Genomic DNA, 12,524 nt, shown 5'->3' with positions numbered 1-12,524 from the left:
TCAGCTAGTTCTCAACTCGGCACCAGTGCAGACAGTCCCCAGAATGGAGTGTGGGGGCAGTAAATGCTAAGACTAAAAAAAAAAAAAAAAGAAAGAAAAAAGAAATACTGTTAATTCCAAGATTCAGAAATGCCCAAATTCCAAGTTCAAACAAGTATTTTAATTCATTCAACATTTTGAAATTTCTGCTTTTATGGAGATTGTGAAGAATTAAATTAGACTATAGTTTTTTGTTTTGAAATTATAGGCAAAGATAGGAAGTACTTGGTTCTTTGTTAATTCTTTTCCTTAAATATGTAATGTGGATTTATAGTTTGTCATATACCCATGCTATAAATTGCAATGGCCTGTGTCTTTTAGGCCCACAGAGCACAAATGACACAAGAATATTTGCATTCTATTATATTTCAATTGGACTATGCTTCTTCACTACCTTCTCCTTAATAAAATCCTTCTTGTATAAAGTTTCAGTTCAATTTCCTTTCTGTCTGAAAAATTATACTTTCAAGCATCTGCATCAACTATCTACTGAATTACTATCATTTCCTTAGCTCCTGATACTGACTCTGGTTCACAGCTGGCTTTCAGGGCACTTTAACTATGTTAAAGTATAGATAGATAGGTAGATAGATAGATAGATAGATAGATAGATAATAGATAGATAAAATAACCAAGTCAATTTCACTTTCTCTTTCTGAAAGAAAGTAATAGACCCAGCAAGGATAAGTCTGTATGATCGGTTTTCCTGATATGAAAACCATAAGCACTGTGAATTTTCTGCTTCAGACAGCTGAGGTGGCACTAGCTAATCTCAAGAACAAATACGAAAATGAGAAAGCAATGGTGACCGAAACGATGACGAAGCTTAGGAATGAACTGAAGGCTTTGAAAGAAGATGCAGCGACTTTCTCATCCCTGAGAGCAATGTTTGCAACAAGGTAATATTTTCTTCTTCCAAGATTAGGTGCAATAGGTGGTGAAAAGACTTTAAAATTCATATGTATCTCTTGAGTGTTGTTTGGTGTGCCATCCAAGAAGGTAAGGTGTGAAGAAATCACTTGACATTCCCCGAGAAGAAATCTGAGACAAAATGTTTTGCCCTGTTTTCCAGAGCCCTCTACTGGGCATAGTGGATCAAGCAATTTTTTACACAGAAGAATTTTTAAATTAATGCAATAGATATTTTTCCTAGAGCTTATGTGCCAAAAAGATTTAGACCCCTCCCCCAAAAGCCTCCGATAAGGGGGGGGAACATATTTCCTAAAATAGCTAAGTGCTATATTTTTACCACTGAAATTTATTTCTGTGAGTAAAGGACATAAAAGTGCTTATCATTAGTATTGTGTGAGAAAGCTCCACAGCGAATATCAGTATACATTATATCAGCTAATTACTGAAACTTTAGTATACCAAATTAAATTAGAATTTCTAAAATGTAATTGTATTTATCACTAAAATGTTCACATTACCCAGCTAATTAATTAGGCAGATATTAGTGACTCCCTCCCCCCACCAGTTTCATTATCACAATTCATTGGTTCTGTACTTTGCTTTTAAACTTGAAATGATTAAGCATGATAAGACGGTTTCAAATATTGATTCAAATGTTTTGAAATCCTGAAATTTCCTTTTTCCTTTTCTTAATATTTATTTGTTTTGAGAGAGAGAGAGAAAGCAAGAGAGCATGTGTGAAGGGAAACAGCAGAGGGAAAGGAAGAATCTTAAGAAGGCTCCATGCTCAGGGGAGAGCCTAGACTTGGGGCTCAATCATGGCCCTGAGATCATGACCTGAGCCAAAATCAACAGTCCATATTTAACCAGACTGAGCCACCCAGGTGTCCCATTAAAATTATGAGCTTTTCAAAGATTTTGCCATCCTTTTTTTTTTTTTTTTTTGCTGTCACAGTTCAGTACCAAAACAATACCAGTCACGTATCTTATAAGATACAAACAGGGTACAAAATTCACAAAGCATAATTGTGGCTTTATTTGGAGATTCAGTAATTAACTTGTATGTAGTAAAAAAAAAAGTCCTGGTTTTTATAGGAGCCCTGGAGTTTGTCCAGCTCCCTTGTATATAGAGAGAAAAGTTTCAAGCTCATACTTTGTAATTGATTCTCTTAGTGATGGCTGTGAGAAGGCTGAGTGCCTGTGGATCACAGGGATGCAGGGGACCTGAAGAAACTGACTTCTGGGTCTGAGCCTGGGAGAGTTCAAGGAGTAGGATATATATACACCTCTGGCCACTGTAGAGGGCAAGATAGAGAAGGGGGATGATACTCAGTGCTCCCCTCTTTGATGAATGAAATCAGTCAGCATTACGTGTAGTATATATACGTTCTTTTAAAAAGAAATCAAAACTTTCTAAGGGGACATTTATGTCTAAATCTAGCTTATATAAGCATTATTTCTCCCAAATAGTGCATTTTCACACTGTATTTTTATGTATCATAATTGCGTTTCTCTGTAGTATTTTTAAAAATATTGTTTATCTAAGCAATTAAAATAAACCCAAGGTCCTGAAATCCACCTTCTATTTTACTAAGACTTAATCTTTGTTATGGTATCTCTACTGCTTCTTGAGATTTAACTTTAAAAAAAAAAAAAAAAAAAGCACCGGCCTGGATCTCAACTTCTTTCACTAGAATCTGTTTTTTCTTTAAAATGCTGCAAGGCTTGTGTTAATTTCAAAGTTTGTATAGCAGATTTTAGATACCTCCATCAAGTCATTAAGTCTCAACTGGTGCATGAAGAATATTTGTTATTTTTCTTAGTGGGGAAGTAAACTCAGAAAAAAAATCTATGAATAATTATGTGATTAGTTTTTCCTTCCAAATGTTTATGTACTTACATTTTACTTTGGATGGGGGAAAAGATCGCTGAGCTTTTCTTTCTGCTGTAGCATGAGTATCAAATCTGAATAAAGAGATTCCTGACAGCCTGCTATCTCTGTATCAAACTCCATGCAAATCTTGGTTTTCTTTGACATCTATTGCTTTATCACAGGTTGAGAAAGCTTTGAAAATATTCAAGTTTCTAATTCAGGCAGATCTGCCATATTGAAAGCAGTGCAGCTGCAATCTGTACTCAAAATAAAACCCATAGATAGAGATAAAGAAGGAAATGAGCATTTTCTTTATAAACATTATTATTCTTTTGCACGCTACAAGCCTGCTCTATAACAAACTTGTCACATTCCTCCAAAGATTACAGTGTTATGCTATAGAAGAAGCTATTGTAACACATCTAAGGAGCAGTGAACATTACCCGAGACTTTACTGCTCATTCTTCTGACGCCCGTGGCAGCCTCCACAGGAACTCTGTCTTTGGGGTTTAAGATGTCCTCTACTAAGAGTGTCTATATGTACTCCATTGTAGAGATGAACCATCAGTTACTGTATCTAGTTTCCTCTGCCATAGCTTACCTCCATTCTGCTCAGGGAAGACCAGTATTCCATATCTAAATTCCAGGAAAATTTGTTACTGTTCTGCGTAAGTTCACCACTTAATTTCACTGAGATTTTCACTGAGATTTGTTTGGGTTCTAGATGTGATGAATATGTCACACAGTTGGATGAGATGCAGAGACAGTTAGCAGCCGCAGAAGATGAGAAGAAGACTCTAAACACTTTGTTACGAATGGCTATCCAGCAAAAACTCGCCCTGACCCAGCGGCTGGAGGACTTAGAATTTGACCATGAGCAGTCCCGACGCAGCAAAGGCAAACTTGGAAAGAGCAAGATCGGCAGCCCTAAAGTAAGTGGGGAGGCATCAGTCACCGTGCCCACCATAGACACTTACCTCCTGCATAGTCAGGGCCCACAGACACCCAACATTCGGGTCAGCAGTGGCACTCAGAGGAAAAGGTATGCATGCAGCGATCTTCATAGTATGGTGCAGAGGCCAGATTTTTAGTTAACTGCAAAAATTAATGTGCTCTTATTGTGGAGGATGGAGGAAGGGAAGGAGGAGAAAAACTGGGAGTGGGTGTATAAACGGGCCTTGCTAATGTTGGTTTTTCCAAATCAAAACCTTTTGATAATTGTGTTGATTTATTCCTTTCTGTCCTCCCATACCCCACCTCTTGATTAACCATAATATAATTTTCAAGTATCTGTCAACATTTTTGCTGTTCCTTGTATGCGTAATTATGCCTCTCCCTTACCTCCAACCTAAAAATTGCTAGATAAAAGGTGGATATTAAGAATGGAGCTACATTTTACATGTTTTACGTGACATTTAAAAGTTACTGTACCTCTGGTAATGGTGCTATTTACCAGCTTCTCTTTAATGGGGCAAGAATATGAATCTGTTCTCTTAGAGAAATTTTTGTCTGTATTACCAAACTGACAACTGACTAAAAGGAGATGTCTCTCCTGAGGTAAAATGGAATGGAATATGTATAGTCTTTTTCTTAAAACCAGGTTTTTGTGCCTTTTCATTTGGTATGTGAATGTTGCTCAAGAACTCATTTGCAAGGTTTTTAGTGGCTTAATTTTGTGACCTTTTTACAGAGTCCTGAATGTTGAATTACTTACCCTGTATTATCAGTTAATGGTAAAATTTTTATTTTAGGAACTTTCAGTAAAGAATCAAAGAATATCAATATTTTCTATTTGCGATTCAAACTGACTAACTATAATAAATTTCTTTTCCAGTATCCAATACAGTTTCCAAACAGGGTTGTATCCTGTTATGGAAACTAAGCACTTAGCAAAAAATCTTGATTTACATGTTAAAAAAAATTAAATGCCAGTATAAATAATGTTGTCACTGGTGAGGCTTTGAAAGGTAATTAAAGTAAAACTTTTTTGTTTCCTATATGTATTTTCTTGGATCTCCTGCAAGACAATTTTCACCTTCCCTTTGTGATCAGAGCCGTCCCAGGACTTCAGGGGCTACCTACCTACAGAATTTATTAAGAGTTCCCCCTGATCCCACCTCCACAGAATCATTTCTTCTGAAGGGCCCCCCTTCCATGAATGAATTCATCCAAGGGCACCGGCTCAGCAAGGAAAAAAGGTTAACCGTGGCTCCACCAGGTAAACATTTTTTCCTTGGGTGCATGTGATGCAGATGGTTAGCTGAATAGACAACTCTCCCCTTCCTCCCAGCCACTCGTGCGCACCCATCAGAGTCCGACTTTAATGACGGGTGAATTCCTACAGCTAACGTAAAAACACCTTTACAGTTAGCATCCTGTTTCCTCCTCTACTCAGCTAGACAAGCATTCCTTTTAACAGCCAACGATGGAAAATGAGAGTTGGAAGGAATGGGACATGTCAAGGGAACCTAGCATCAGGTGTAATGCAGAGCACAGCCCTGGGTCCTATTTGCAATTCGGTAGCTCATAGGGATTCCATCCTGATCAAATTTTGCCATTTTGTTCTGATAATTTTTAAGGTGATTTCAGTAAAGGGAACCATCTTTATAAAGCCTTTAGGGCTCTTCTCCTTTTGTAGTCACTCAGAATGTCTCCTCTATCACCATAGAGAAAATAGAAGTAAAATCCTCTTCAGATTTTGCTCCCCAGGAACATTTGCACCTTAGTATAACATTCTTATAGTTTCCAAGCCCTTATTGATTTGTGCTTACCAATATGCTCACATTTTATGTTTAGCTTCACTGTTTTGCATTTTTCTTTTTCAAAAATTTTTCCTATGAAGAGCTTGTTAAAAATGTGACTGAGTATGGATACCCAGACCGCTGCCCTGTTTTGTCTTCTTGACCCTACTGTATAGCCTTTGAGTTTGCCACCAAATTTTGTTTTTTAATTCACTTTGATTTTATCACCTTACCTCATTTACTTCAATTTTTACCTTAATTCCTTTTTGGAAACCTCAGCCTTTGGATCTCTAATACTTTCCATATCTGATTTGTAAATCAGTCTACTGATTGGACTTAAAAGGTGTGGTGTGGAAATTTGCAGCACATACTCTACATTCTAAGAATGTTTGAGTGACTAAGTAGTGATAATGAGTTCAGAGAGCATAACAGCCAAAATGTACACAAAGAAAGAAAGAAAGAAAAGAAAGGAGAGAAAAGAAAAAAAAAGCAAGAACGCTGCTGACGTTCTTACTTTCATAACTCATTTCCTTTTATTTCAGACCTCTTCGAAGGTACTTTGGAGTATCTATAAATCACCAAAGTAGTTATAATTCATCAGGACACTTGAATAAAACCCACCAGTTGTTTTAGTGTTCCAACTGACTTTAGTAGCACTACCTACTAGAACTTAGAAAAGAAATCTTGTGATCAATAAATAACCCTATGGTATTTTAATTTAAAAGTGACATATCAGTAAGATTACAAATTAATAAATAATAACTATTTTCATTTTGTATATGATCACTCGATCCTTATTTACATTAATATGTATTTATGTCATTGTCATTACATTGTCAAAACCATTAACATTATATTGTAAACTTTTCTGTGTTTACTGCCTAGTCTATTTTTATTTTTAAAGGTTGTTGTATCATAAATTTTATTTCAAATGTCTTCACTTTAATCAGTACTTCTTCTCTTGTTAACCGCTGGATAGTTTTTCATTATTTGTTATTTTATGCAGTGCTGCTGGAAATAGCCTCATGCAGTCAACTTCTCATTGGTTCAGTTTTTCTTGAGCAACATCATTGGGTTAAAATTACAAACATCTGTGTTTTTTGCTCCATTTTGACATTCCTGTCAAAAAGAATATATCCGTATACCAACAGTCTCACAAAACATTTTTCCTGTTTTCATACATTCTGAATCTTTCTAAGACTTCTTGCACACCATTCACAACTTGCAACTCTTAAGGCTACCTACCATATGTGAATGAAAGCACCATTATGTTGTCTTACATTCTTAGTTTTGAATAACTAGAAAAGCCATTGGCCTTAGAAATTATCATTATATATAAGATTAGATATATAAAGAACATGGCATTCAGAATCATCACGAGGCCAGAAAATCATTTTAATGACAATGTAGTATACTAACAAATTTTACATTTTTAACCATTTATTTGAAGTTACAATAATGACAGGGGGAGGAAGTAAAGCTGTTATTATAGCCTAAGGAGTTTTTAGTTATATACTGTGGGTCCAACCGGATTTGTTCTTAATAAATTTTTAATCAACTGAGCAACAGCTTCTAAAAAGTTTTGGTTAAATCAATTGCTATAGGAAGTGACTAATTAGCTACATCAAAAAATTGTAGCTTCTAAAAATATTTGTATTATTAAACAGTGTATATTATTTTTTGTAGACTGAACTCCAGAGGATAAGACATATTAAATATTATTTATGGTGCTTTTACTGTATAAAATGTGTTCAATAAGCTGAGAAGGGGATATGCCAAATAGATGCAGTCCTATGTTCTCTGTAAGAAATATTTTAAACCCATGAGAAGCAACAGATTTTTAAATAAATAAATAGATTTTTATTCATGAATTTAATATAAGTTACTGATAATTATAGAATCTGTTAGCTAGTAACAATATCCATTCATCATTTTTTAAAAGGATAATTCCCTGTTAATTTATTAGAATGTTTTTGGGTAAGTTTTCTGAAAGGTATTTTTAATATATCTTTGTAGGTGATTATTATTATTCTAATTGGGTTTTCTATTGAGAACCGTTGAAGTAATTAAATTAATTGAATCATTGCAGTAGAAATACAAAGAGTTAAATTTTTTGAATGCTTTCTTGAGGAATTATGACAGATTTAAATTTCACTTAAAAATTTAAGCACGGGGCATCTGGGTACTCAGTGGGTTTAGCCTCTGCCTTCAGCTCAGGTCATGATCCCAGCTGGGGTCCTGGGATCAAGGCCCACATCGGCTCTCTGCTCAGCGGGGAGCCTGCTTCCCCCCTCTCTCTCTCTGCCTGCCTCTCTGCCTACTTGTGATCTCTCTCCCTCTGTCAAATAAATAAATAAAATCTTTAAAAAAAATTTTAAGCACAAAGCATAAAATATTATCTACCATTTATAAGGGATATTTTCAAATAGATTGTTTTTCTATGAGATGGTCAGCAGAAAACCCCATCTTCTTCAAGCCACAATTTCTCAATTTCTGAAGAATCAACTCTGGGATGGGGCATTGATTTTCAAAATTAAAAGGTTGTTTTGTACTAATTGATTTGCAACATTAATACAACCTTGTGGAGGAAAATTCTGGCTTTTGCCTTTGACTCTGGCTGTTTCTGCTGCCTCACCCCCCCGCCAAATTCCAGAATTTCTGTTTATTGACTTTCTTGTTGCTGACTTAGTCCTTATCTTAGCATACAAACTCCAGTGTTCTCCCCCATATTGCTCCCAGCCTTGATGAATCTGAGTCAAAAAGGACCCTGCTGTCACCAGTGAGGCAGTCAAGCAGCAGGTGGTACATCTTCACAAAATCACTTTGTTTCATAGTATTTATCATACAAATAGCTGTGGAATATTACTTATATAATAATAATAATAAAATCTTACCAATTCATCAATAATTAAACTCAACCTACCAGAATATGTGAAAGAGGATCCATGTAATTTATAGGCAGGAGAGTTATTTCTATAGTAAAGACTTGATTATATGATCTGCACAGTTAAATGAAGTTCCCGAACCCAACTGCACTGAGAGTATGTGTGTCTGTGTGGAGGCTTCCCAACTCCAACAAGCAATTCTCAGACACCAGCAGGGTGTGCTGCAATTCAACTGAGTTCTGACACTGTCTACAGCGAAATAACATTAGATTTCGCCTGTTAGGGCTCAGTTCCACAAGACTGCCCCTCCCCCTTTTCAGACACCAGTTGGAAGCCCAAGTTATTACTGTACTTCTGACCAACTGGCTATGGATTAGAGGTTCCGGTGACAATGCCCCCCCACCCCTTGCCCCGGCTTGAGAGACCAGTCACAAGTTTATGTTGTTACCTGTATTTCTAACCAACTGACTGTAAATCAGAGTTCCCATGATCCCCTCCTCAACTTCAGTCAGTTTGCTAGAGCAGCTCACAGAAATCAGAGAAACATGTTACCTACCAGATTACTAATTTATTATAAAAGGATATAACTCAGAGATAGCCAGATGGAAGAGATATGTAAGGCAAGGTATAATGAAGGAACTTGGAGTTCCATGTTCTCTCCCAGAGCACACCACTCTCCCCGGATCTCCAGGCATTCACCAATTCAGTCCTTTTGGGGTTTTGTGGAGGTATCATTACATAGGCATTATTGATTAAATCACTGGCCTTTGGTGATTGATTCAACCTCCAGCCTCTCTCCCCTTCGCAGAGGTTAGGTAGTAGGACTAAATGTTCCAACCCTCTAGTCACATGGATTGTTTTCTTGATTCTCCTGGCAATCAGCCCCCATTCTTAGGTGGAATGTCACTTTATTAAAATAACTGGGGACACCTTTGTCACTCTCAACACTTAGGAAATTCCAAGGGTTTTGAGGGCTATGAGCCAGGAAATGTGAATGAAAACCAAACAAATCTTTCTTCTAAATCACAATATTGCAACAGGATAAACAAGAAATCTCAAACTTAAAAAGCAAGTTTGAACTCTTCTTGAAGTTACAGCCTAAGCAATTTGCTCTTCACACTCTTTTTTCCATGTAGGAGTTTTCCCTTTTAGATGTTTTGCTTTCCCCCATCATTTCAATTCCCACTGCCCCTCCCTACTACTCCCTTTCCTTCTCTTTCTCTGACACCGTTACTGAACTAGTGTGAGAGAATGGTATTGTTTTGAAATCTGAAAATTTTGTATGATATTTTAAATTTTGTCAGTGTTTAAAGTAGCTCACAGAAATGTGTTAACCTTAGATATGTAATCACCCTTTTAAATGTGTAGTCAACAGACACAAGCATGTTCATGAGTGAAAATTGCCTTTACATTTCACTATTCAAACAACATTTGTCTGTTTTTTATATTGTAGTTGATGTTCTTAAGCGTGTACCAAACCCACATTTCTTTCTTTAACTCATTTGCTCATTCACTCATTCATCAAATTTTAACAGAATGTATTGAGCTACCACTATGTGTCAGGCACTTTTTTTGGCTTTTAATATAATATGTTATTTAAGTGAAATGTCATCCCTGTGCTTGCAATAAGTAGTGGTGTTAATAGATGTTCCCAAAATAAAAGAGGAGTTGGGGTGGTTAGGAGCATTCGCCCAAAAGAAGAGAGAGCTCTGGTGGTGAAAGTTGACTAAACCTTAATGGCGGACAGTAGGAATGCAGGTGTGGGTAATGTGAAGAGCCTTCTGGGAAAGGGCAGCTTTTGCAAAGGCCAGGAGCTTCGGGACTAGAAATTGAAGGGGGACTTGGGAGTGTTGGGAAGTGACACTGGAAAGACAGACCAGGACCTGGAAACAGACAGCCGGGTTCATAGGTTGGACTTTACTTCATGGGCATAGTTGACTCTTTAAAGAATAAGTCCAGGTTTTCATTATATTAAATTGCCCTGACAGCAAGGTGGAGAATGGATTAGATGTGGCTAACACCTACGATAAAGAAATAGGTATGAAGACTCATGAAATGTGCAGATGAGAGATGGTGGAGACTCAAAATCAAAACAGGGAGGAGTGTGAATGTTGACATGTGTCTGAATGGAGAGAAGTCCAACCATACCTGAGAGCCAGTGTGTCCTGTGTACACACCACCTCCTCTAACTGCCTGTCTGCTTCATCCTCCCACATTTTGTATGTAGAAGGAGCTCAGTGAATGCTATTTGAACTGACTTCCTGAGCTAACAGATAGCCTCAGTGGTGGTTTTTTTCCCCGCTAAGGTATATTTTTTTCTCTAGAGGCTTCTTCTCCATTTTTGTGAGCTCCCCTTCCCCAAATCACTATGCTTTTTTCTGCCCCTGCAGGATTCAGTCCTTGAAATAGCCATCTTTTAGGCCTATATTTTCTCTTAACATAGCTTCTGTAGAGTTCTTCTCTGCAGAGGAAGGCTTGGGCATTTTCTGATGCTAGAGCATGTTGCCTTTAGTTTGGTATCTGACAGAAGTTAAATCGAAAATATTAATTCAGAAAATCACCAACCACATGCTGAAATATACATGTTTCTATCTAGCCCCAATGTAATATACAATTAGAAGTGGGTTCAAATGTCCAAATTTTAGTGTATCATGTATGCTGCAGGAGTGTTTTTCTTTTTCTGGGGGTACTCATGATTCATTTTATAGTGGAAATGTGCAATACCTTCATATTTCTATTCAGTATTTTTTTCAAGGAAATCGTTTACTATAGGATGATCTTGAGTTGGAATGTACAATATTAAAAATGACATGAGATGAGAGGTCTTAATTAGATTCCATCTGTCTCTGTGATGACAGATACCCAAGTGAAAAATACCCAGAAACCTGAAAAATGTATTTCATTTTTTCCCAATAGTTCCAGATTTGCTTTGTATAGATAAATACCTGATATTCTCTAACTTAGCTAAATGTTTTTATTTTCATCCAGATAACTAGTTTCATATAAAGATATTTTAGAATTTTAAGATTTCTTCCCCTGTTATTTTCTCTTACAAAGTCTTTAACCTATATGTATCATATACACCAATTTTACTACTGTGTACATAAGTTATAAAGACTTTTCTGATCTCTTATATTCACCAGGTAGAATTACCTACCTCCTCCTCTTTGCCTAACTACAGATGGAGTGTCTTAAATCACATTCCCCTATGAATCTGTAAGCTTTTGAGCAGGAACCTTGCTCCTTGATCTTTTAATCTTCAGGTCCTGCACTGTACCTGGCACATAGTAGGCCCTCAGTTGGGTGGATAATTGGTAATTAGCCCAAATTTTCTACAGTATCTCAAAAGATATGGCTTTACTGTGGTTTACCACCTATACATGTAGATTTTCTAATAGTTATTTCAGATGTGATTTAATGTAGGTGATATAATAAATTCTCCATAAGAATTGAATTTGGGAACTTCCCAAGTCAGTTATTCACTTCTCTTATCATTCAGTTTAGGCAGTGTGCATGTCTGTGTGTATGTGTGTAATATTATATATATATATTATATATATAATACATATGTATATACATATGTATATGTGTATATGTAATATATTACTGAAGTTTCTTTAGTTGGTTGTTTTTATATATGGGTGCCTAAAAATCAAGACAATTATAAGAAAATATCCATGTAATATGCAGTAAAAGATTACATATAAATATGGCTTTCCTCGTTTTTTACTTTTTTTTAATCTGTTTTTAAAATAGTTTTAAAGTATTTTCAATAGATAATGATGGTTCAAAGTTCAAAGGGTATAAAGATTGTAAAATAGAAAGTAGCCCTCTCCCAGCCTACTGCTTGTGTCCTTCCAGGAACATTCTCTATATGTATAGGTGAATATATAAAAATGTGTACATAGATAATCACAACTGCTGATTATATATGTATTAAAATTGGCACAACCAGAAACATTGTTCTGCATGCTATTATTTTCACTTAATATTCTTGGCTTTCTTTATATCAGTTTCATCTTTCTGTTTATTTTTAACCGGATGTTATAGAGGACAAGGAAGATACTTGAACCC

At 36.2% G+C, this 12,524-nt stretch overlaps 1 protein-coding gene across 8 annotated transcripts in view; it reads left to right on the top strand.

The window, feature by feature from the left end:
- Positions 1-12,524, top strand: part of BICD1 (BICD cargo adaptor 1) — a 230,220-nt gene that overhangs the window by 190,601 nt on the left and 27,095 nt on the right. For 3 of the 8 annotated variants that reach the window (XM_059185689.1, XM_059185687.1, XM_059185686.1), the window contains exons 6-7: positions 787-938; positions 3,549-3,756. In XM_059185689.1, coding sequence (XP_059041672.1) covers positions 787-938; positions 3,549-3,756 — 360 coding nt within the window. Of the gene's footprint in view, positions 1-786; positions 939-3,548; positions 3,867-4,848; positions 5,043-12,524 lie in introns of those variants that run through there. The other 5 variants (XM_059185683.1, XM_059185682.1, XM_059185684.1 and 2 more) reach the window with 3 other exon arrangements.

The sequence above is a fragment of the Mustela lutreola genome, chromosome 8 (assembly GCF_030435805.1).
Source record: "Mustela lutreola isolate mMusLut2 chromosome 8, mMusLut2.pri, whole genome shotgun sequence".
Classification (NCBI taxonomy): Eukaryota; Metazoa; Chordata; class Mammalia; order Carnivora; family Mustelidae; genus Mustela; species Mustela lutreola.
Note: the sequence above shows the minus strand (reverse complement) of the source record. Positions and strands in the feature narration are given on the sequence as shown.